Source organism: Ranitomeya imitator, chromosome 4 (assembly GCF_032444005.1).
Source record: "Ranitomeya imitator isolate aRanImi1 chromosome 4, aRanImi1.pri, whole genome shotgun sequence".
NCBI classification, from domain to species: Eukaryota; Metazoa; Chordata; class Amphibia; order Anura; family Dendrobatidae; genus Ranitomeya; species Ranitomeya imitator.
Window position 1 is genome coordinate 651,419,145 of NC_091285.1, and position 27,170 is coordinate 651,446,314.

At 38.6% G+C, this 27,170-nt stretch overlaps 1 protein-coding gene across 2 annotated transcripts in view; it reads left to right on the forward strand.

The window, feature by feature from the left end:
- Positions 1-27,170, forward strand: part of EBF2 (EBF transcription factor 2) — a 136,033-nt gene that overhangs the window by 102,225 nt on the left and 6,638 nt on the right. Inside the window, exons 7-11 of one of the 2 annotated variants that reach the window (XM_069767019.1) lie at positions 11,398-11,479; positions 13,465-13,606; positions 23,041-23,171; positions 23,900-24,026; positions 27,032-27,120. In XM_069767019.1, the coding sequence (XP_069623120.1) occupies positions 11,398-11,479; positions 13,465-13,606; positions 23,041-23,171; positions 23,900-24,026; positions 27,032-27,120 (571 nt within the window). The remainder of the gene's footprint in view (positions 1-11,397; positions 11,480-13,464; positions 13,607-23,040; positions 23,172-23,899; positions 24,027-27,031; positions 27,121-27,170) is intronic. The other variant, XM_069767021.1, reaches the window with a different exon arrangement.

The window sequence follows — 27,170 nt, forward strand, 5'->3', positions numbered from 1 at the left end:
CCATTTTGTTCACAACCATGTAATTTCAGGTCACTATGTGCCTTCATGTCTCCCTTCTACTTAAACAGAACTCATCAACGAGACAGGATCCCTTTAAGTATCTGTAAATTGCCCTATAAATCTTCACAATTGCACCCTTTAAAGGATTTTTAACTGGATTTTTTTATTTAAAATGAGTACCACATCAAAATGCTGCCACTACACTGATTCTTGAACAGTTTTTCTTTTTCTTCTGCGCCCGTCGGTTCCAAAGTTATGCCCCCTGGTAATAAAAAGGCACATTTTTCCTTCAACCAGCTGGAAATCTACTACAGAACTTATCTGTGGGCGTGGCCATGTTTTCATTGGTCAGCTTTATAGAGGAGAAAAAAGAAACACCCACAGAGTTCTATGGTACACGCCCAGCCCGTTGCAGGGAAAATTTACACTTTTATTACCAGGGGCATAACTTTGGAATGGAGGGGCGCAGAAGAAAAAGAAAAACTGTTCTAGAATCAGTGGAACGGTGCAATTAGAGGAGGAACTCAGTTGAAATTTTAAAAAAGACAATGAAATATCCCTCTAAATACTCCACAAAGATATTTGATTCCCAGAGGAAGGATATCTCTCTTTTCTGTTTTGCAGCATATCTTATGCCACGTGACAAGGCTCATTGCTGGGTCAGATATTGACAGCATGGGTGCTTCCAATAGGTGGCACTAGAGAGACTGTTTTCTTTCTTTTTTAGGACAGTATTAGTTTGCATACCTATTTTTTCCCTAGGCTCCAGATAACAGAGAACAATAGCTTACGCCATATATAAGACGACTCGACATCTCGGGTTCTATGAGTCTGCAGATTTAGAATGTTGGATTTTGTTTTTCCGGAATGGAACAATTCCATTTTTCTAAACCCTTCTCCTCCTTTTTAGGATTTTTTCTGACAAGTCCCTTCATATAAACACCTGTATGTTATAATACCGAGATAGTCATACAGCTGTATACACATACGGCCGCTTAATTAAGACGCTGCTATGTGATACTGGAGGATATAGAACAGCTGGACGAGGCTGATATCACTCCCTGTATGACGGAAGTGTGTCAGCGAGGTGCGGGTCATTGGCAGTGCACTCGCAGGGCTGTCAGGGCTTACAAGTGTATTGCCTTAAGTCTTATTCTTTAAGATATGGACACATCTGGAGAAGAGGGGTGAGATAAATTAGAATTAAACATACACTTTTCCAGCCTGACATTTTATATTTTTACTTTATTTTTATTTTTTTTTAAATGGTTTATATTACTTTCAACCAACTGTTGTAGATGTGCAGTGGTAATGTGACCACCGGGTGGCACTGTTCCAATGTTATGTATTGGAGGTAATTAATCACTACCAGAGGATATTAAAAGCTCAGTGATCTGCACATTTCTGCCTCGTAATAGTCCTTGTACTGAGAAGTAAAAAAAAAAAATCAAACTGTAGCCGACTTGGTTTTGTCATCTAAATGAGGTTGGAAAAAACTTTGTAGGGGAATATGCTGCGTAACAAGGTAGTCCGCAATATCAGTCTTGGATGAATTAACTGGATCGTTGTAGAAAGACGCTCAGGAATTGACAGGGTTAACAGACGGGCACAAGTATAAACTATTCGATTGGGCTAACTGTGCCCTTTGGTTACACGATTTTAGAGCATAGAGAGTCATTTATTGGTCCGAATTCCTTGAAAGGAGTAATTAAATGAGTGGGTTAAAAAAAATAATAATCATAATAAAAAGCATGCCTGTAAATTATAGTCAATGGTGTGCTCTTAATCACTGAGCCACTCACTCTAATACATTGCTATTTTCTTATGAATATGTCGTTTTGTGTGAATATGATCCCCCAACCATCAATTGCAGCTATAATGCATGCCTGTTATTTTATTCACTGGTGTGCTCTTAATCACTGATCCACTCACTCTAATATGCTGCTATCTTTTTATGCATATGTCTTTTTTATATGCATACGGTTTCCTAACCATCAATTGCAGCTAGGACTATAATGTATGCCTGTTATTTTATTAACTGGTGCGCTCTTAACCACTGATCCACTCATTCCAATATGTTGCTATTTTCTTATGTATATGTCTTTTTTTGTATGCATACGGTTTCCTAACCATCAATTGCAGCTAGGACTATAATGTATGCCTGTTATTTCATTCACTGGTGTGCTCTTAACCACTGATCCACTCATTCCAATATGTTGCTATTTTCTTATATATACGTTTTTTTTGTATGCATACAGTTTCCTAACCATCAATTGCAGCTAGGACTATGATGTATGCCTGTTATTTTATTTACTGGCATGCTCTTAACCACTGAGCCACTCATTCCAATATGTTCCTATTTTCTTATGTATATGTCTTTTTTATATGCTTATGGTTTCCCAATCATCAATTACAGCTAGGACTATAATGTTTGCCTGTTATTTTACTCAATAGCGTGCTCTTAACCACTGAACCTCTCACTCTAATATGTTGCTGTTTTCTTAAGAATATGTCATTTTATGTGCATATAGACCCACAACCATAAATTGCAGCTAGGACTATAAAGCATCCCTGTTATTTGATTTACTGGTGTGCTCTTACCCACTGAACCACCCACGGTACTTTTCACCTATGCTATTTTCTTCAACTTTTTTTGTAGTTATATGGTTTTCCCAATCATCAATGCTACAGGGCAGCTGGGAGAGGGTAGGATTTGCAGTTACTGGATGCCAAGGAAGTTAGAGGGGTTGGCTTCAACCAATTCTTCCTCGGCCAGACTATTTAGTCAATGGATTCGGGTGGCAATTCTCTTATGTCTTCAATTAACATTTGAGTATGTGCTTGTGTACGGGTTCACGGCAGGCCCCGCAGCTCTCAATGACGTAGCCTTGCCAGTCTCATTCCTACAGTGTTTCTCCGTACAGGTTAGGACCCCCATTAACAGATTTTGTACACAGATTTTCTTTTTTGCCAATTCGGCCCCTCGTGTCAATAATTGAATTACCGATCAAGGTCCACACAACACAAAAAACGAACAAACAAACAAAACACATTTTTTTTTCTATTTGGTGCTCTTAACCACTGAACCACATCTGTTATTATTTTTACAATGCTACATTTTTATTTATATTTTTCCCTTTAAACCCCCCGACCTCCCTGAATTCTGTATAGCTGCCAGGCCTATCCCCGCAGTATTTCTTGGCATTAAACACCGGCTATTTGGAATGCCCTCTTCTCCATCACCGAGCGGATTCAACACTAATGGAGCTTAATCGTTTCACTGGATCACTCAGCTGCTCCTGGCACCTGGGACGAAAATGACTCCAGTCAGCGTCGACGGAGCTCGCAAAATCTTCAGGCTCGCACTCCGGGCTTTGATATACCCCGACTTTAATAGAATTACACGTCCTAATGCAACATACGGCTCGCTAATCCTTTCCACCCACTTCCTACGCGCGACATTCGGAAGGCTTCCGCGCTCCTCGCTCTATGTCCTCTGTACATTCACACCCTGATGCACCCACCAGTCACGCACAAAGTGCCTCCCGTGCCAAGGACCCCCCCAGCCCTCGTGTGCCCACCCACCCACCCCCTCTACCTTTCTTCCTAACCCCCTCTTCCTCGTGTTTATTTACTCCTTTTTTTTCCCCGACACTTATTTAGCAGTTTATCGAAAGCCGTGCTGAGTCTTACAGAGCCTCAAACACATTTAAAAAAAAAAAAAAAAAGAAGTCTGCGCTTATTAATTATGCAGGATTAGTCTAATTATAATTCAGCAAATTAATTAGCGACAGAAGGTGTTCTGAAACATTGGAGTACATTTGCATGTTAAATGGAGAGGGTATGCCGTAATATATGTAAATGTATGCATGGTTTCATAGTTTAATTTAAAAATTTGCAGCTGCATATGGTATGGGAGCAGGTGAAAAGTCAGTTTTAGTTTAATGATCCTAACAAACATTGGATGATTATAAGGGGAGAGAAGGGGGAAAAAAAAGCTGTCGGATATCGCGGCCCGATTTTCGAGAAAAATGGAACGTTCGATGCGAAGAAGGTGCAAAAATCAGACAGAAATGCAAAATGTTCCGCAATTTTTGCCATTTTTGGGAAAATTTAATCAAAAGTAGAAAAAAAAAATGAGGCGTGTTTCGCAAGTTCTACCTCGCAGTGGGTAATATGGTTCAGGATGTAAGAATGTGACATCACAATGAAATTAAATGGAACGTTCAAAGCAAAAAGGGGGCAAAAGTCGGTCAGAAGCGCAAAATGTTCCGCAATTTTTGCCATTTTTGGGAAAATTGAATCAAAAGGAAATAAAAAGTGAGACGCGTTTCGCAAATCCTACCCCGCAGTGGGTAATCTGGTTCTGGTTGTAAGAATGTGACATCGCAATGAAATTATATGGAACGTTCGATGCAAAGAGGGGGCAAAAATCGGACAGAAACGCAAAATGTTCCCCAATTTTTGCCATTTTTGGGAAAATTGAATCAAAAGGAAAAAATAAATGAGACGCGTTTCGCAAATCCTACCTCGCAGTGGGTAATCTGGTTCAGGATGTAAGAATGTGACATCGCAAAGAAATGAAATGGAACGTTCGATGCAAAGAGGGGGCAAAAATCTGACAAAAACGCAAAATGTTCGGCAATTTTTGCCATTTTTGCCATTTTGGGGAAAATTGAATCAAAAGGAAAAAAAAAGTGAGACGCGTTTCGCAAATCCTACCTCACAGTAATCTGGTTCAGGATGTAAGAATGTGACATCGCAATGAAATTAAATGGATTGTTTGAAGCAAAGAGGGGGCAAAAGTCGGTCAGAAGCGCAAAATGTTCGGCAATTTTTGCCATTTTCGGGAAAATTGAATCACAAAAATGAGACGTGTTTCGCAAATCCGGCCCCGCAGTGGGCAATCTGGTTCTGGTTGTAAGAATGTGACATCGCAATGAAATTATATGAAAAGTTCGATGCGAAGAGGAGGTAAAAATCAGACAGAAATGGAAAATGTTCCGCAATTTTTGCCATTTTTGGGAAAATTGAATCAAAAGGAAAAAATAAATGAGACGCGTTTCGCAAATCCTACCTCGCAGTGGGTAATCTGGTTCAGGATGTAAGAATGTGACATCGCAATGAAATTAAATGGAACATTCGATGCAAAGAGGGGGCAAAAATCAGACAGAAATGCAAAATGCAATTTTTGGGATTTCGCAAATCCTACCCCACAGTGGGTAATCTGGTTCTGGTCATAAGAATGTGGCATTGCAATGAAATTGTTGCTAACCTCCATTTTTATCACTTTTCTCGCTTAATTCTTTGAAATATCTCAAAATATATAATATAAAAAAATATAAAATATTTTTTTCAAAAATGTACAATATATGTTTATACATAAAGTTAGAAAAAAGTCTCCCTGTAGCAACCACTAGAGGGCGCTCACTTGATACTGTTTTATTATTAAAGGGATTCTGACTGTAGGATCAACCCTCCTATGTGGTCATGTAGGTCATAGGAAGCTGAATAAAATGATACCTTTATAACTGTGATCTGATGTCTTGATCCAGAGAAACACACATTTTTCTTAATATGCAAATGAGCCATTAAGATCTATGGGTGGAAGATAGATCTCCTCAAGAATCTGCCTCCAGAGCTTATTATAAATGAACGGGGGTATTACTAATGTAATCAAATGATACCTTGATATCTGTGGTCCAGTTTCTTATTCCAGAGAAATCCATATTTTTCTCAATATGTAAATGAGCCATTAAGATCTATGGGTAGGAGATAGATCTCCCCAAGAATCTGCCTCCAGAGCTTATTGTAAGTAATAGGGGGTGTTACCAATGTAAAACATGTAGTGACTGACAGTCTGCTCTCCTGATCTACATGTCTCACACTGGTAACGCCCCCTTTCATTTAAAAATAAGCTCTGGAGGCAGATTTTGAGGAAGATCTATGTCCGGCCCATAGATCTTAACAGCTCATTTGCATATTAAGAAAAATCTGGATTTCTCAGGAATAAAACATTGGATCACAGGTATCAAGGTATCATTTAGTTCAGCTTCCTATGACCTACATGCCCATATGGACGGCTTAGGAGAGGTGATCCCACTGACAGAATCCCTTTAAGATCAATGTGTAAACAGTAATAAGATAAGCTCCCTCTAGTGGTGACTACTGGTAGGCAGAATTTTATCATTTGACTTGATATTGATGCAGGGGATTTGCAGCTTTATATAAGAAAATGGAGCCCTAACTGCTAACATATACATATATCTGAAGCCTCAAAAAAAACTTTTTCCAATACTTTATGAGTAATTGCAAAAGTAAACCCCAGTTTTTACAAAGGCTTGTGGTCAACGGCAATGATTGGAATGTATTCTTGTGAGACCATGGTTGGGTGTTATTGCCACAGGTGACTTTTATTTTTTTTCCCCTAGAAATTAGGATTTAAAAAAAGTTAGCCACTGCAATAAAATCCTGGCATGAGATAAGTTGTGATTCTTCATGACAGACTTAATGGGAACCTGTCAGCATGATTTTATATGTGAAAGTAGCAGTACAGCTGTGTAGGCGCCTGCCCCCCAATAAAAATGATACCTATTTTGTAAAGATCCGATATGCCAGTCATGAGAAATCTGCCTTAGAAGAGATATGCAAATCAGTCTGGAAGTGCTTCTACCAAGTGCTCTGACACGCCCCCAGTGCACTTCCAGTCTGATTTGCATATGGCTTGTACACAAGATTTCTCATGACTGGCACATCCGATCTTTACAAAAAAGGTATCATTTTTATTGGGGGACAAGCACCTATGCAGCTATAGTACTACCTACAGACTTTAAAGCAATTGTCACAAAACACTAAAAATAGTCATATTTCCCAGAAACAGCGCCTCTTCTGTCCACTGGCAGAATCTGGTATTGCAGCTCATTCTCTTTACTCAAAGAGGTCTGAGCTGCCATATTTGGCTCAGCCGATAGACAGGAGTTTCAATGGTCCTGGTGAAAAATGTTCATCCTGTCTTCAGATCGTTTGCCACGTATTTAGTATGGAAATAATGGCTTATTTATCTGTTCATGCTTACTGCTGGGAGCGGCGAGGGGTGCGAACAGTTCAAGATGAAGTTAACTCCTTAAAGACTGGGAGAGTGTCAGTGCTGTGTGTGTTCATGTGCCCTAACCCTAATATTAGTCCTACTAATAACTGAGATTATTAGTTTATTATTCAGCATTATTTTCTCTATGTTATTAATATTCTTAATTTCTGTAGTATCATCACCATTGTTTTTTTTACCTATATATATATAAATATATATATATATATATATACATACATATATATTTCCATTTGTGCATATATATGTGTGTGTGTATATAAATATATATATATATATATATATATATATATATATTGTTCTGTGTGTATATACATATATATATATACAGAACAATATATATATACAAATATGCATGCGCCTATATATACACACACATAGAACTATATATATACTGTATATACAGTATATATATATATATAATGATATATATATATATACACACACACATACAGAACAATAAATATATATACATGTATACATGGAGCAATATATATATATATACATATATATATATACTGTATATATAAATACACACATAGAACACTATATACACACACATAGAGCTATATATATATATATATATATATATATATACACTCACATGTAAAGCGATATATATACATATTGAACAGTATATATATACCCACTTATACAGTATATATTGTTCTGTGTGTATATAATATAAGTTATAAAGTGTGCTTAAGCAATATATATATATACACGTAGAGCAATGTATATATATACAATCTGACGTAGAACTATATATATACAGAATAAATATATATATACATATATACACAGAGCAATATATATATACATATACACACACAGAACAATATATACACACACATATAGAGCTATATACATATACATATAGAACAGTATATATATATATGTGCACACACATACATAAAACAGTATATATATATATACCCACATATATATTGTCCTGTGTGTATGTAATATAATTAATAAACTGTGTGTAGAGCAATATATATATATATATATATATATATATATGTAAACTTACAACTATTATGGAATTTTAGAGCTGTTATTCCTCCTTTATTTAATGTTGTGCTATTTCGCTCGTTATTTTTAGAGTCGCTCTTTTCTTGCACCTTGCGCCCCTTTTCCCATGGACACTCGCGCACACTGATCCCTATGGACGTTCCACTCTTCGGCTCAGATGCGTGTAAGCAGACAACTAGCCCCCCCCATACGTTTGCGGACCCCAATTCACCTCTCAGGAGCCAAATCTCAGCGCTGAATATAGTGGGAAAGAGACCTAGCGCCATATCTCTCAGCTGTATGTGCTTCGTGGTGCGGCGCGCCATATAATATTCCCGCTGATTGCCCTGTGGGTCTGTGTGCGGTTTGTGTGGCGCAGCGCGGTGTGTGTCGGCCGGAGTGGCATGCTGCTGTACGGCTGTGTGCCTCTGCCTTTAATTCTGCTCTGTACGTGTGCGCTGTGATGGGATTTTGGGACTGCAGTAAATGTGGTTGTCATAGTAACACGAGGAACCGACCGACTCACCTGGGACCCAAACTTACTGCGGGAACATACAGCTATGACCCACACACACGTCTCCTGCGCCGCTTCCACCCTCCCCCTGCCTCTCACATACATACGCCGTGCGTACATGCAGCCCGGTATTAATGTGCACAGGGCCTCACTGTGTATATATTATATACCTATATATAGTGTACATATGGTAGCTAAGGGCTCGTCCCTATGTTCTTGTCTGAAGTGTACATATAGCTCTGGTTTGGTATATATATATATGTACACAGTATATATACTGTGTATATATATATACTGCATATATATGTCTATTATATATATATATATATATATATATATATATATATATATATATATATATATACATATATGACACCACAGCTATATGTACAGTTCAGACCTTATAAGAACTTACAAATATATAAACTAGAGATTTGAATATATATATATATATATACACAATGCCAGAACCATATGTACCCACGAAAGCGTGTATATATACAGTATATATATATTTATATATATATATTAATACATATATATGTGTAGTTATACATATTTATATATATATAAATATGAAACCAAAATTTATATATATATATATATATATATATATTTATATCTCAGGTCAGGTGCAGCTGTGATGTAACAGTGTCAGGGCAGTTCTTTTATGGGTATATTGGGTGCTATGGGTGTATATATATATATATATATATATATATATACGGTATATGTGTGTATATATATATATATATATATATATATATATATACACACATACTCTACCTATATGTAGAGGGACACACATATGGTAGAATAGATTAACGCAGAACCAGAAGCATACCAAATATCCAATCTTTGCTAAAAATCTGCAGGTCTATTAGTAAAGGTTCAGTAGTTAGTGAACATAAATACTTTAAAAAAAAAGTTAAAAAAAAATATTTAAAATGATAGATAAAATACACTAAACTTTTTTTAATTGTCACCCAATATTTTTTTTAGATTTTTTTTCCATTTTGTGTACGGATGCAAACTGATGCAAAAACTGGATTAAATGCCATAGCTAAAGGAGCAACAGAAAAAAAAAAACCCCAATCATTAAATCTGATAAATGTGTTGCCAAACATTATTTACAGTGATGAAGGATTTGTAAATCATTAGGAAATCTCATATCAAAGTCATCCTGTCTTCAGATCGTTTGCCACGTCTTTAATATGGAAACTGCTGTTATGGATAAGTAGACTCTAAAGTGCTAAAATTGCAATAAAAAGTGTGTTAATTTGAGAAAAAAAAGCTACTTGAATATTCAGGAATGTCAGCTGCTGTTTAACCAAATACGCAACTAGATGGAGAATAGAAGTAAATTAAAGTCATTCAGCAAATTGCATGTTTGTACAACTTAGAAGAAGTGTTAAATGTTTCTATAGTCATAGACTGGATATGGGACATGTAGCTGTCAGGGGCTTTATATGATGAGGTATCTCGTTTTTCATTTTAGCAGTTACATTATGCTGATGTGCTTCATGTGTATACATAGAAATTAAATGTATTATGTAACCAGAGAAGTAGTATGAAAACAGCATAATTCTCAGCCTGGAGGAAGTGATAAAAAAGAGATAATCATGCTCATCATCCATCAGTAAAAAAAAATAAATCATGTCTGAAATATGCTATCATTTTTATTTATTTATATTTATAAATATTTAATATCATATATTTTTTTTATCATAATGTGATATAACATACGTTACATCGAATACATTAGCATAGTAAATATATGTGTAAAATTATGAAATTATAAAATTGTATGTAACCCGGATATAATATACCGTTCGTTTTATAAATACATGAAAGTCTTGAAAAATTTTCTTTTAACTGCACAATCCATAAAAGGACATTTTGTCAATCTTGCATTTTTAATGTTGAAGATATACAGAGTAGAAATCTAAAAAAACAGTGGCGCAGAATGTTGTAACGTTGATCTTCAATCCAGTGTATATCTAAATAACCATACAGTAGGAAAAAATAGATTAGTATATTATAATGTAAATTTTTTGCACAATTGCGGGTAACATTTGACCCCATTGCGGTACCTTATTTAAATTTTTTTATTATTATATCAGTTTAACTCTTTAATATCAGTAATATAGTCCTAAACTTTTTACAAACGATTTAATCTCTCTTAAATGACATCACATGATCTACATACATTTAATGTCTCAAACATAGTGTAAGTAGGTATTTAAAGTAAAGATATATAAAGTAATTACATATTAAGAAAAATAACATTCATCAAGCATCCACACAAGTTTTCTGTCTACATAGTTCACACAAATAGCCTGATTATTCTTCATTCAGATCTAGGTCATCAGCCTGGTCTCTGCTTTGTAGCATTAGCATTACTTCACCCGAGAGGTCTGCAGTTAATGAATGTTTAATACAGTTAGGATATGTTTGTATGGTATGTTTATGTAGGCTAAAAGTTATCCTCTTTAGATTCTAAGCCCTCATATTCAGGTACTAAATTATTTGGTCCTCATTACAGTATATACACATACAATGGTAAGACATATACTGTACAGTATTTCATAATCATACAAATCTGTCACGAGGGATGGAGCCAAGTTTGTGTCAATTAGGATTATTGCTGTATATAACGCTTATTTTGTAAGTTGTCAAATAGAAGTACGTATTTTAATATGATGTTATGTCAAGCCCTGGGATGTTAGATTCTTGGACTAATATGTTGTATTATCTCCATTAGGTTCTTCCTCAAGTTCTTTTTGAAATGTAACCAGAACTGTCTAAAGACAGCAGGAAACCCCCGAGACATGAGACGGTTCCAGGTTTGTATTTAATATTTCTAATAAAATCTATTTATGCATTATAACACATTGAAAAGGGTCAATATACGAAGATTCTTAATACAAACGTACAAAGTACATAATTGTAAAATGGTTTAGACAGTCAATTTTAATACATCTTATTATGGAATAATTGTGGAGATTAAACTTGTTTAGAGAATTAAAAAGGGAAAAATATGCTAATTTGGTCAACTCCAAAGAGAAGGACACTGTCTCTTAGTACCACCTACAAAAAGCTACCCTGTCGGAGGAAAGTCGACTTATTCAAGGTCATTTGTCAGCACAGAGTGATTGTTCAAACCAAGCATAGGTGCTTGGTGCACTCTTGGCGTGGCCAAACAGTTCAGTGCACCTTCCCACCAGCTTGTTGTCCATCTATCTACACCCATCTTTGGCTTAATAAAGACAGAGCTGTCAATCAAAGAAGAGGAGAGGTGGGAACAGAGGGAAAACAAGTAGGAGGGAAGGTACATTAAATTGTTTGGCAACCCCAAGGATTCTCCAAGTGCCTGTACTTGTTTTGAACAGTCATTCTGTGCTAATAGACTCCCTTTAAAAAGCTTTCAAACATGTCTAGGGGTTTAAGCCAAACCAAAGACACCCATCGTTAGACATCGATGTTTCTGAGTTCTTCCTGTATGCCATTTTGTTCTTTCGGGAGGAGGGTTTCTTAGAACATTGAATTAAAAGATGGAGGTTCCGGATTAAGAAGCCACTCTGCTCTGTAGGTTGAAGAGAAAGAGAGGCAGCATCATAGAATCTTTTGATTACTTATATACATTTTATCATCAACCTGTAAATGTTAAACAGAATTGTGTAATACTTTATTTGTCCAGTGGAGGCACTGCAGGGAAATTGAACAGTTTACAACTGATAGGTAAGGATGTTTGTCCAAAATTGAGTTTGATTATAGAGGAGAAATGATGAGAGACATAAGTGATTAGCAACCAAAAATTAAACCAGATCCAGTTTTCTCAATCGCTTGAACATCTCACAATTACAGGTAGAGCATATATCTTGTGGGATTCATATTCTTATACCATAAATATCATTCAACTTCTACATAAACACCTTCGTATCAGTTCTGCTTGTGAATCACAAGCTTTTTCTAAGATGTGGTCTGAACCTTCAGTCTCATTTCTTGTCACATCTCAGGGACACATTGACACCTCAAGCCCTCTTAAACATGGAAACAGTTAAGGTGGCGGAGAGACCTACTGACCTTGATCTGTTTAGATAAGATGTAAAGATTTCCCAAGGTCAGTGGGTCTCTTGTGTAGTGTTTCTGAGCTTGACTTTGTCTGACCCTCAGCCCTAGAGGCTCTGAACCCGAGGTGGAGTCTAAAGAGGGTTTATCGTAGAGGATGGAAATATTACCAGAATGTGTTCGACTGCTTTTTACTTGAGTGATGTGTTTATACTTCTGGATGTAAATGGGCACAGAACAACTTATTGTAGGAATTAATAACACTGTCATAAAGATGTTGTGCATATTTTAAGCATATTCATATCCTGTTGAGGAACAAGATCTCATGAAACCATGAGTTCTGTTACAGAGTTCCGTACAAATAATACAACAATTATACAAGAATGTCATTGCCCTTGACCCAGGGAAGAAAAAGATTGTGAGACCACCACAGCCATAGTAAATGAAGGCTGAGAATTGGTTAAAAAAAAAGAAGTTACAATTGTGGGCCACTGTAGAGGCATTACAGGGGGTCTTACTTGAGTTACATGCTAGTTTCCCAGCCAGATTGTAGCCCACAATTGCACAAAGGCTCTTTCTATAGTTGGGGGTTCACATTTAGATTTCGCAAAGGACTCTGAATTTCAGGCTCTACCTCTGCTTAAGTTTTTGCATTTATTTTACCCAAATAATGAACTCAGTAAACTTATGAGTTTAACTTTTGAATAAAGAGAATAGGAGGAAATTTTGGGCTCGATATCTGACATCTTTGTTCTTACAGGTTGTCCTCTCCACCACAGTGAACGTAGATGGACATGTCCTGGCCGTGTCAGATAATATGTTTGTCCATAACAACTCGAAGCATGGGCGGCGGGCAAGAAGGCTAGACCCTACCGAAGGTACGGACCCTTGTCTGGAGTACGGTACGGTCTTCTCATTCTTTCACTATCTGCAACCAGAGACATCAACGCTACGTTAACCTACGCTAATGCTGACAGTGCTTTTCATTCATTTCTTTCTAACTGACTTGTTTTTGCACACAACTTCTTAAGTGGATGTTCCACTTCTACTGGTGAACTATCGTGTTGTAACTACTCATAGTATTCTGAACTCTTTCCTCCCATTCATGTACTAATATACAAGCGCTTGCATAGACACTTCGTAGCTGTAGAACCATTTACTCGAAAACCAGTTGACCATATCTGACTGTATCAAGATTCTTAAACGTGTTGTCTAATCTTGACAACCTCAATTCACATCAGAGCTTTCTTCCAAAATTAATTATGGTCCTGATGACCAAATATGAAGACAACTCTATTGTATAGTTCTGTATTAAGGCTTTTGGTGGTCATAGAGGCATTATGCCACATGGGACCTACTGATCTGAGGCATAGAAGAAGACTGCTTACAAAGAGCAACTTTTACTATGGAAGCCAAGGTATTACATGCTTGCCATTGATGTTATTATTGGAAGATAGCAATGAGCGGATCAATCCGCTGTGAATCATCTTCGAACAGATCCATGCAAATTCAAACAATTTGCAATTTGATTCTTGAGGATTGTAAAAAAATAACCACCACCATTTTACACACTACTGAAAGCTGCCAAAAGGCAAGGTCATGATGTCAGGCGCAATGTGGGTTTCCACTTAAGGCCTTGCAGCTATTACATTGTCTATCGCAGCCCCTATAAAACATGAGGGCCAGCCAAGCAGCGGCCACTTTAGTATTTTAGAAGTTAGCGGTAGGAGGTCAAAGCACATAGCTCACTCCTCATAGTGATAGAAACTTCTGAATCTCATTGTGAAGGATCTACTGTAGTGCTGAAGACTATAGAAATTGAGATTGGTATTCTCAAATATTCAAGTGATTGGGAATTGATTGATCTGTAATATACTGAAGCAATAGCACCATAACAACAGCAATTTTTTTTATTCTTCACCCATTGCGAATAAGAAGGGGAGTTTAAAACCCCTCTGTCATAATTTGGCTTCTGAAGAAAAATCCTGAAACCAAGGTTTGTGTTTCGCAGAAAATCTGCTTCCTGCCTCGTGAGACGAGGAACCATAATTTTGTATTTTTATTTAAAGATAAAAGAAAAATCTCCACATTCCAGAAATGCAACTGTTTGCATGTTGTAAATCCATTTTTTATTGCACACTTCCTTTTAATAGTTTAATATTAGTCCCAGACAAGCCAATGCCAAGGCAAGCATCTGCCCCCATAAACGGATAATTTTTGGACTGTTTTCACAATTTAAGAAGTCTAAAAATTCCGATACTGCAATGTGTAGTTAAATCGGATGCTGGTTACCACCAGTTAGCACCTGTTGGTATGTATGTATGGCCAGTGGTCACTACCACCTGCAATCACAGCTCTGGGTTCCTGAAACCATACCCATGACGATCCACTGATTGTTGGATAGCTTCAATCCTCAATAAAACACCCTTAAAATTAGAGAGGATCTATTATAATTCTTTTCGAATAATAGTTAAATTTCAAAATTTTAGTAATTCCAAAAAATGCACAGAAACATAGCTAGCTATCATAAGGTGTAATATCTTTGACTGAAAACAAAACTGCTAACTATCCTCAGTGCCCTAAATTGTCAGCTGTGAGATGTTGGGGGTGATGTCACGGTTCTGACACTCGCTTTTTACTGCCATGGATAGTTACCGGCCCTGTTTTTTTTATAGATAGGGCTATGAAAGCTCGTGATAATTAGCTAGGTCTCTCTCTGTCTACTATCGGGGATTGTGGAAAGGTACCAAGGACATAACAAGATTCTCCTTATCATGAAGTTCTCCTTACCCATCAGTGGTCACAAATAAGGCCAGTTTCACATATCATTTTTTGGGGGTATGTGTGCTGTTACTTATTTTTCCAGATTGATCAATGATCCATATATCATTTGTTTTGCCGACCAAATGTCCGGAAAAAAAAAAAAGAACGCAGCCATGTCTTTCATTGGCCCATTTTGAAGATCAAACTCACCAACGCAACTCAATGGCCCAGTGAAAAAGAACATCTACTACACAGAAGTCATCAATTTTCTGTCCATATTTTACAGTTTAAAGAGGACCTGTCAACAGGTCAAAAGTGTAGACCTTCTGCTCTTATGTTTTTCCCGTTGTTTCCCTGAGTATTCCGATTTTTCTTTTAAATCCACTCTACTATTCCAGAGATATAGACCATTTTAATTAATGCTACGTTTTATAGTCTTTAGCAAGGGGGCGTGGCTCACAGGGTAATTATGCAGAGCAATCTAAAGACACACCCAAGAGGAGCTTGCGCATCACATCCCCTTTATAAAAACCATAAAAATTAGCTTTAAAGTAAAAGGCCCATACCTCTGGAACCGTATGGCAGATTAAAAAAAAAAAAAGAATACACAGGGAAGCAGCAGGAATAAAATAATAGCAAAAACTGTGCATTTCTGACCAAGCGACATGTCCTCATTAATGGATATAGGTTAACAGATGCAAAATTGATACACGGACCACAAATGGATCCAGCACATTGAAAAAATCCCAGACTGTTTTTCACAAATAGTTTTCGAGCAAATTTTTTTAATACTTTTCAATGACTTGTGTTTAAATATGTTAATGTGTTTTAATACCTATCATTTAGAAAAAATGGTGATAGGTTCTCTAGAAGTTGCACAAGACAACACAGGGGTAAAACAAAAAAAAATTGCTATATATTGACAGATTGTGACAGCATATCTTAAAGGGGTTATTCAGGCCTAGGGTTCATGTAGTCATTCTGTGTGACTGCAGACTTGTGATTCCTCACAGTGCGCAGTGTGCGCGCTGTCAAGATTCTTGGGCGTTAAGGCCGGAGAATCCTGATACATGCCGCCACGTGCCAACTAGATGTGCACAGCTTTCCTCTATACAAGTGAATTGAGTCTAGTTGGAATGTGGCCGGAAGTATGCAGATTGCCTGCTCCTTGCGTCCACATTGGAGAATCCTGACAGCAATCACTGTGCGCACTGTGAGGATTCACAAGTCTGTAGTCATATAGAAAGTCTGCAGACTTGAGTCCTGAGTCTGGACAACCCCTTTAAGCATGTCTAAACAAGCATTTTGCCTCGGTAAACCATTCTGTTCAGTAACTTCTTTCTGTAAAGTGTGAATGACAGGCATTGATGTGAGCCCACAGAAAATACTCACGTAGCGTTCCCGCCCTACATCATACACTGAAATGAATATAGGTATGAAGTGGGAGTAAAGTGATTTAATAATTAGCGCAGAGAATGGTTTCTTTAAGTGTCGGAGCTCTAGAACGCACAATACTCATGATCTAATCTTACGTATTATTATAAGGCTTGATGTCCCAGAATCACTTCTGCACTGTTTGACTGGTTATTCCTACTCAACACATCTTGTATTAACCATGTGAGGAATTAATGAACTGGAAGAGAATGATTGAATCAGTGAGGAATTTAGTGTGGTGTTAATTTTCCCCCGGCGGGCGGTCAAATGGTGGAAATAAATCCCAGGGCGCGGGGCTAGACTGGAGTCCAGCTTTGGTTAAACTGATTGGACTTGATTGACTGGCTGCTCCGTTTTTTTGGAACCTAGCCAGAGATCTGAGGAACCTTTGACCCTGTCAGTGGTGGAAGCCGAGTGATAGATTGAGGCTGGTTATGGCTCCTGATGGAAAATGGAGTTGTGAGGCCTATCCATATGGAAGGGGAAGAAGCCATAAAAAAATAAAAAAATATGCACACAAAACTTGCTCTTTCCTTACGACTCTCCGATTCATTTTTTTTTTTTGGCTCGGATTTCTAGAGGATAGTTTAATTTGTAAACATTTCAATCAAAATTATTTTTTTTTAAAAATGTTTTGGGTGGATCGATAAATCACGAGATGCTAAAAAAATTATGAACGTTTTGTAAGAAATATCGATTCCTAAAGTATATAATAAAAAATAAAAATGAACGATGTCATGTACTACAGAGTCTACACAGTATGACCCTTGGATGGTCGGATGTTTTATGGCTTAGATGCTTTTCTTTTTAGCATCGTCTTTTTAAATTTGTTTTTATCACAATGTAAAGTAATACATCCTATGTTTTCTATATACGGTATATATATTTTTTTATTAGCCTATAGTGTTATCTCAGGCAAATGTTAATTAGGTTTTTTACTTAAAATATTAGTATTATATATTTTTTAGATAAACTGTATGGAAAATTAATTTATATAATAACCACAAAAACAACTACAGCAACAATAATAATAATAATGCATATATAATTACATTATATAAATATATATGTAATCTATATATTCAAAAAATATATAAACAGCAGTATTAATAATAGCAATGACAACAATAATAATAATAAGTAATTGAACTATATATAAGATGTATATATAAAAATATATAAGCAATAATAATAATGATAATATGTAATTTAATAGATAAAATATTTAAATAATATATTGTAATAGACCTATATACTGTATATATATAGGCATTTTCTCCATCTCCGGTGTGTTTCCAGTTAAATTGACATGCGGTATACAAGAACGTTCTAGATGACCTAGCACCTAGTAATTTTTTTTTACTATCAGCGCCTTTTTAGTTTTTCTTTACGTGCCTTTGTGTACACAGAATGTTTTTATTAGGAGATTTTGTAGCATAAACTGAGTACAAACTCTTCAAATCCTCCTCTATATCTCAAATCTCCTCAGAAGCTATTTGAATATTTTTTTTTATTTCACATTTTGGATAAACTCCATACTGTCATTAAATTAAAAAAATCTGATTCAGAAGAATGGTCTGTCCCTCTTATCTGTTTATCCAGTTATCCTGCTACATGACTGAATTTGAGACCCCTGCTCTGTCCCCTGCTCCGTCCCCTGCTCTGTCCCCTGCTCCATCCCCTGCTCCGTCCCCTGCTCTGTCACCTGCTCCATTGCCTACTCTATCCCCTGCACTATTCCCTGCTCCTTTCCCTGCTCAGTCCCCTGCTCTCTCAACTGCTCTGTCCCCTGCTTTCTTTCCTGCTCTATTCCCTGCTCTGTCCCCTGCTCCATCTCCTGCTGAGTTCCCTGCTTTCTCTTATGCTCTCTCCCCTGCTCCATTCCCTGCTCTGTTCCCTGTTCTCTACCCTGATCTGCCCCTGCTCAGTCCCCTGCTATCTTCCCTTCTCTCTCTCCCCTGCTCTATTCCCTGCTCTGTCCCCTGCTCCATCTCCTGCTCAGTCCCCTGCTCTCCCTTCTGCTCTGCCCCCTGGTCTCTCCTCCAATGCTGTGTTCACTGCTCTTTCCCCTTCTCTCATCCCCTGCTCTGTCCCTTGCTCTCTCCCCTACTGTGCCCACTGCTCTGTCCCCTTCTCCATCCCCTGTTCTGTTCCCTGCTCTCTCCCCTGCACTATTCCCTGCTCTGTCCCCTGCTCCTTTCCATGCTCCGTCCCCTGCTCTGTCACCTGATCCATCCCCTACTGTCTCCCTTGCACTATTCCCTGCTTTGTCCCCTGCTCATTTCCTGCTCAGTCCCCTGCTCTCTCTTCTGCTCCGTCCTCTGCTCTCTCCTCTGCTCTGTCCACTGTTCTCTCTCCTGCTCTGTCCTCTTCTCTCTTCCCTGCTCTCTCTTCACTGCTTTTTCCTCTGCTCTCTCACCTGCTCTGTCCCCTGCTCAGTCCCCTGTTCTATCCCCTGCTCAGTCCCCTGCTCTGTCCCCTGCTCTGTCTCCTTCTCCATCCCCTGCTCCATCCCCTGCTCAGTCCCCTGCTCTGTCCCCTGCTTTCTCACCTGCTCAGTCCCCTGCTCTCACCTTCTCAGTCCCCTGCTCCATCCCCTGCTGTCACCTGCTCAGTCCCCTGCTCTGTCCCCTGCTTTCTCACCTGCTCAGTCCCCTGCTCTCACCTGCTCAGTCCCCTGCTCCATCCCCTGCTGTCACCTGCTCAGTCCCCTGCTCTGTCCCCTGCTCTGTGCTCTGCTTCGTCCCCTGCTTAGTCCCCTGCTCCGTCCCCTGCTGTCACCTGCTCAGTCCCCTGCTCTGTTCCCTGCTCTCTCCCCTGCTTCGTCCCCTGCTTAGTCCCCTGCTCCGTCCCCTGCTCTCACCTGCTCAGTCCCCTGCTCTGTCCCCTGCTCTCTCCCCTGCTTCGTCCCCTGCTTAGTCCCCTGCTCCGTCCCCTGCTCTCACCTGCTCTGTCCCCTGCTCTGTCCCCTGCTCTCTCCCCTGCTTCGTCCCCTGCTTAGTCCCCTGCTCCGTCCCCTGCTCCATCCCCTGCTCAGTCCCCTGCTCTGTCCCCTGCTCTCTCCCCTGCCTCGTCCCCTGCTTAGTCCCCTGCTCCGTCCCCTGCTCTCATCTGCTCAGTCCCCTGCTCTGTCCCCTGCTCTCACCTGCTCAGTCCCCTGCTCTGTCCCCTGCTCTCACCTGCTCAGTCCCCTGCTCTCTCCCCTGCTTCGTCCCCTGCTGTGTCCCCTGCTTTCTCCCCTGCTCGATCCCCTGCTCAGTCCCCTGCTCTGTCCCCCGCTCCATCCCCTGCTCCGTATCCTGCTCTCTCCTGCTCAGTCCCCTGCTCTGTCCCCTGCTCCATCCCCTGCTCCGTATCCTGCTCTCTCCCCTGCTTTTTACCCTGCTCTGTCCCCTGCTCATTTCCTGCTCAGTCCCCTGCTTTTTACCCTGCTCTGTCCCCTGCTCCGTATCCTGCTCTCTCCCCTGCTTTTTACCCTGCTCTGTCCCCTGCTCCGTATCCTGCTCTCTCCCCTGCTTTTTACCCTGCTCTGTCCCCTGCTCCATCTCCTGCCATCCTTAGATTTAAATTCTCAGGTTTGAATTAATTTCCGATAGGTTTCTCAGTTTGCACTTTAAAGATGTAAAATGTTCTTTTTTGGCTTGGGTATGATGGGTATTTCCATTATTTCACAGGATATATAGTTTTGCTCATGTCTGGTTGTAATCCACAACTCTGTAATGAAATGAGATTGTAGTCAGAACACACCCATATAAAGAATTTGGAAAGGAAACTCGGGACTTAAGTGTGAAATATAGGGTTGCAATTCCCCCAGAATAAACATGAAGTGGGCCCCAGCGCAGGTGCGAGTTCTCCCTCGTCCTGACAGCTCGACTTCATGACACCAAACACCCCCCTTAGCGAGCTTACTCTGTGGAGATACATCCTATTATGTGCACGTCATGTATCTGGACAATGTTTCATTCTGAGGACTTTTCTTTAAAAAAAAATTGGGCCTTATGCACTCGGCATATTTCGAGTTGTGTAAAGTCATAGTATGGTGCCCACAGAAACCAATGCAATCCATACTGGGTCTCAAATTTCATGGAAGCTTACTGAGCCATTTCTTCTAGGGAAAAACATGTCTTGAGTGTGAAGCGTAGATTCGTTAGGACTCCATGTTCCACTTCACAGCTCTAGTCATTCTGTAAGGGTATGTGCACACGGTCTTTTGGGAGAGTTTTGGGAACAGAAACTCTCCAAGGCTATGTGACCACCAATTCATTTTGCTGAGTTTTTTGGAGCGGAAACTGAGCAGAACCTTCAAGTTTTTGAGAAGTTTAACATCTTTTAGAAGGATTGAAAGAGTTTCTGCTAAGTTTCTGCTCCAAAAACTCCTCGAAATGCTCCATGTGCACATAGACCAAATCCTCCTCAAAGAATCAAAACTGCTTAAAAACTTGGAGTTTCCGCTCATTGGCTATACACACAACGTCTTATTTAGCTGGAAATCGCCTGAAAATACTATAAAAAAAAGTTCAAAAGAATGAACATGTGCATTTCTATGTGAAAATGACTTGCTGTGCACATGTGTAGGCTTAAGAATACCTTCAAGTTTCTAAAATCTCCAAGCGGGTAAAAAAAATAACATGTCCCTGCTTTAGGCATTTTCTGCTTGGAAAGTGCTCTGTATTTCACAAGACAAGTCAATGGGGAAGCTCAAAAGACGAGCGGACATTTTTGGAACTTAAAAAAAAAATCGCTAGCGGTTTCATCATTATTCAATGGAATTTTAAAAAATGACCAGAAAACAACAGTAAAAAAAGCCTTCACAAAAACCAGGAGACCCATCAAAAAAGCATCGGTGGATAAAACCATAAGAAAAACTCTCAGGAAACTACTGAAAAAAAGGACACAAAAAGCCCTTCAGGAGAAAACAAACTCCAGCGTTTCCTGTAGAGTCTTCTGCTTTAAAAACTTGTCGAGCTCACCTGAGATGAAAAGATGTTGTGTGCACTTAGCCTTGGGCTAGAGAAGATTTTGGAGCAGAAAATGAATGGAAACTCAACGGAAAATCTCCAAATCCTCCTAAAAGTCTCAAAGCTTCTCAATAACATTGAGTTTACTCTCACTTTCTGCTCTAATAACTCCTGAAAAAAACTTAGTGTGCACGTACCCTTAGAATTGAAATCTGCAATTTTTTTCCGGTAGGAAAGTGTGGCTAAAAATGTCGGGTTCTAACTTGTCTTTATTCATATTTTAAGATTTGGGGAAGGGTTGAACACCGAGTTACAAGGTAGAAGCTTTGTATGGGCAGTACTTGTGAGCTTTCGCCTACCAGGAAAGATCTAATTTGCTTGGTTTTCCCATGGAGCATTGTCAATAAGACTCCATAGTTGGTCTCCTTAAGGAGAGTCGGGTCCTCCCAAATTACTATTGAAATCATGTAAAGCTTATATTAATCCCACGAGCACAGAGTCTCTGAATTGTTTCTGGCTGAGGGCATCAATAATATAGGTGTTATATTCCACTTTTTAAGGAAGAGTCAGATGGCTGTATAAATTGGACTTGGATCGTAACTCAATGCTTGGACTGGCCGGCGGCTTTCCCGACAGGAGTGTGACAGCATGTATTTCTATGCAGCTGTCATGCTCGGGTGGGAAGAGCCGCCGGCCAGTCCGAGCATTGCGTTCCCATTCCTGTCCAATTTATATGGACATCTGACTCTTCTCTTAACAATATCCGGGGATGGTTATAATTTATTTTTTATTTTCACGTTAATAGAGATAGATTTTTTTTTCATTTTATTTATATAAAATATTCCCTTTTTTCTTAGCATATTTCATTTTTTAACTTTTTTAGTTTGTATTTCTATCTTTACTATTGAAAATTAAATGTAATAAAAAATTAAAAATATTTTAAAAACATTAGTTAGCATGTATTTTATGCACATGCATCTCATATACAATACATGTAATATTCAGAAACATCTTGGGGCACTAATTTGTATATTGTTGAGATGATACCATATGTCATGCCCACATAACTTTGGTACCAGCTTTGTCTATTACTGGCATAAACCCAAGGGAAGTGACCGATAAAGTGAGGTAAAGTAGCTCAAGCTCTACATAATAGGACATTTTTTTTCGTATGTCTACAGCTACACCATGCATCAAAGCCATCAGTCCAAGTGAGGGTTGGACAACCGGAGGTGCTATGGTCATCATTATCGGGGACAACTTCTTTGATGGTCTTCAAGTGGTGTTTGGGACGATGTTGGTTTGGAGTGAGGTTAGTACATTTTATCTTGTTTTTAGGACAGTATGGATATTAGTTAAATATCATAACTCGGTAGAATAAAGATAGTATCTAAGATTTATCTGTTGAGCAAAAACATAGTTACTGGGTCAAAAAAAAAAGAAAAAATGGGCATTGATTGACCAATGTGCCATAAAAGTCAAAAATGCCTTTATATAGAAAGGGATAGAATCTTGCTTTCTAATATGAGACAATATCTTGTTAGCTTTCCATGCAGCAGACTGGCATTGATCTCTATCATTTAGTTTATCATTGATATTAATAGTTAATTCTCATTTTTTTTTTCATTTCGAGTATAAATATCATTAATATATCTTTTTCCAAAATGTTTAATATTACACTCTTCAATATAAAATCCTATCAGTCAATTTTGCGGTCCATTTAGCAAGCTTTCATACTTTCCATGTGCAAAGGTCATTTTGAAAGGAGGAGGTGAGCTTTGATATCACCTGTCTGTGATGATAATGAGACTTCTGAAAAGTTTTCTATAAAAAAAACAACAGGAAGTTTGAGTCTAATATAGTCCTAGTGGCCAGGATGAAATTTGAAAGATTTCTAATTTTTAAAGAGATCATTATATGAAAAATAAAAACAAAATATACTGCCATCATTTCTAAAGATATTTAACGATAAAACAATAGGTTGTTTTCTGATAACTCTTGTCCTTTAATATTTTAAAAAACTGCCTTTCTTATCTACAGCTTATCACTCCACATGCCATCCGAGTACAGACACCGCCACGGCACATCCCAGGTGTGGTAGAGGTGACATTATCCTACAAATCCAAACAGTTCTGCAAAGGAGCCCCAGGGAGGTTTATATACACAGGTAAAACATAGCCAAGACCAGAAGTCATTTATAGGCCACTTGTTGTCTATTCCTCACCCCAAAGCAATCCCTTCCACCGTAGTATTGTTCTTAATGGGGAAGATTACCAGTTTGAAAAAAAAACATATTTGGAAAACACATAACACCCAAACAAATTTCGTAACTGTTTTTTATTTTTCAATTTTTCATACATGGTCATCTTTTACTACTTATCTCGAAGTTATCCCTTGTATTGTTCTTAATGAGGAAGACCTATGTCGTTCCTTGCCTTTCTTCTGTGTGAGATGACCAGTTTAAAGAAAAAAAATCATGTTTGGAAAACTCACAACACCCAAACAAATTTCGTAAATCTTTTTCATTTTTCATACATGGTCATCTTTTACTACCGTACTTATCTCAAGTTATCTCAAGCCAAGAGTGAAGGTAAGGATAGACATCTGTAGGTCATGTCATCCCTCTGTTCTAGAAGTGTGGTGGTGTTATCCTCCAAGGGGTAGAAAACGCCATTTTTATTTTTCCTAGAGAGACCCCCTCTCTTTATCCTAACCTTATCTGAACTGTCATTCAACATTCAGGGTGGAGGTACCATGGAGGTAGCCCATCCAACAGTTATGGGCCCCAAGAGAGAAGAGGCCAAGCCAAATTGGCGTGTTGGGTCCTAAAAATCTGCACAGGGATCCGCATTACTTAGGATAAACAAAGGTTTGGGAAATTAACCCAAAACTCATGGAAAGCAGATGGGCACCAACGTCTTCCTGGTCCAGATGGTTAATGGTGTGATGGTGTTAACCGGCTCCAGGAAGGGCCACCATTTTAACTTTACTCACCCTTAAACATGGGGCATCATCCAACCTGGGGTAGAGAACTCTATTTTTATTTTTCCTAAGGAGTCCCCTTTCTTTATCCTTACCTTAGCTGGTCTGTTAATCAATATGTAAGGGTGTACTTACCATAGAGGTAACCCAATTATCATTTATGGATTCCAGGAGGGAAGAGGACAAGCCAAGTTGGCTTTATGGGTACTAAAAAAAATCTGAGCAGGGATCCACATTACAGGGGACAAATAAAGGTTTGGAAAAGTAGATCGGCACCAATGACTATAACTTTTTTTTTCCTGGATTGGTAGTTAGTGGTGTGATGGTGTTAACCGGTACAAGAAATGGACACCATTTTAAGAAATGAGCAAAACATTCAATGTGAAAATAAAAAAGCTTAAAAAAAAGAAATAAAAAAACACGATAGCGACAATATTAAATTACATTTTAGCAGCCTAAACTGGAGCTAATAGTGTACTTTTCGCACCTTGCCTCGGCGGCAAATTATCACTGTTGTGCTTCATCATTATTGGAAATGTTTGTGTCTCAAAGGAGCTACTACATTCAATAAGAAAACATTTATGGTAAAAAAACACCTATTTTGCATCAATTTGCAAGGTGTAATGTGTGTCAGCCAGCGGAGCGACAGAATATGCTATAGAAGCATTTCCATCTTCCGCCGTTCCCAGGATATACAGTAAATTTCATCCAGCCTAATTCAATTGGGGTTTGCAATTCAATGACAGATGAAATGGGTCTTATTAAACTGCTTAAACGCACCCACTGGGATTGGGGAAAATCTAAGTTTAGCCAACGTTACTTTTTTTTTTTAGTTTTTTTTTCTATTAGATTCCCTCTCGTCTGGCTCCCGTTATATTAAAATTCATGTTCCCTGTAATTACTTAATAAAAAGTAAATAGAAATGCCGCTTCTGTGGGGACGTGACCTTCTCTGTTCATTTAATAGGAGGATGTTTCACGTAGATAAACAAGAGGCGGAGGTTGTACTATATGTTTCTCATAATGATTTACCCACTTAGTTTATATCGGTAACATTCCTAGTTTGCAAAGCTTACAATCTAATGGATTATACAAAAGGGTGAGGGATCCCAGAGGCAAGATCTCAGGTCTTTCGGAAATTTGTGAAACTAAACCTAAGGTTGAGGTGGTTCTAAATGTTGACAAGTGGTTGGCCAAGAGTTTAGATCTTTTCAACGGGGAGAGGAAAATAAGCATCTGACAGATACCTCTGGCGGTGAAATATCTCCGAAAAGGATTAGGCAAAATAATTCAACATGCCTAATCCTTCTTTTTCCAGAGGATCGAGACAAGGATCGGTTATGTTGAATTCTAATGTCCAAGATGTTGGATAATAAGTTGAACCTGCCAAAATCAGAGGTTTAGCTAACATTAATTTGTACAGACTATATATAGGCTCCCCCGACAAATGGAAGAAATATGGAATCCACTTGGTATTTGACCCAAAGGCTGGTGAGGTAGCCTTTGGTGGTGACTTTCGTGCTCCACCATGTAGGTTCTCATGTAGGATTTTACTGTCCATCCTTAGATTATTACAGATCAATCTCCTGTTGACAAGATGAGGGGCTGATTATGGAGTTCCATGAATTGGACACTGATGTCCAATAGAGTAATGGAGATACTGGTCCTAGTCCTGAAAAAGATGTTGGAGAGGGACTAATTTACTCCAAAGATATCATTGAGTTTCACTTACAAAATATATACAGATTGGTGGGGTAAACATACACCTCATATGATCTTCTAAAAAAATGTAGATCTTGTGTCCTAGGATATTGACCTGCTCATGTAATATATGAAAAGGAAAGAACGTGAGGAGTGGTCTACTGGACCTTTCTCAGATAGTCAAGATGGCTAACAACTACAGATATGTCCTTCTTTACATTTCTTCTTGGCTCAAGACATTTAAATGGCGACGATGACGTGCTTAAAAAAGCAGAACTCTGGGGAGCGTTGCTTATGCTATATGTGTCTGCATGAGAATTTTTGGGATTTTATGAAAAAGTGGAGCTCTTAACGAAATTCGCGGTAAGGATGGTGGACACATCCGTTTCAGCTTATCTAGTACGACCACAACTATGAATTCATTGGTGACTCCTTTATATTCTACATACATTTACATGGTCACTAATGTGATTATTTTCTCTCTCAACAGCATTAAATGAGCCTACAATTGATTATGGATTCCAGAGGTTACAGAAGGTGATCCCTAGACATCCTGGAGACCCTGAGAGGCTTGCAAAGGTAACACGAGCATAGCTTCCAACAAAAAAATGCCCACAGCTATTTTATAT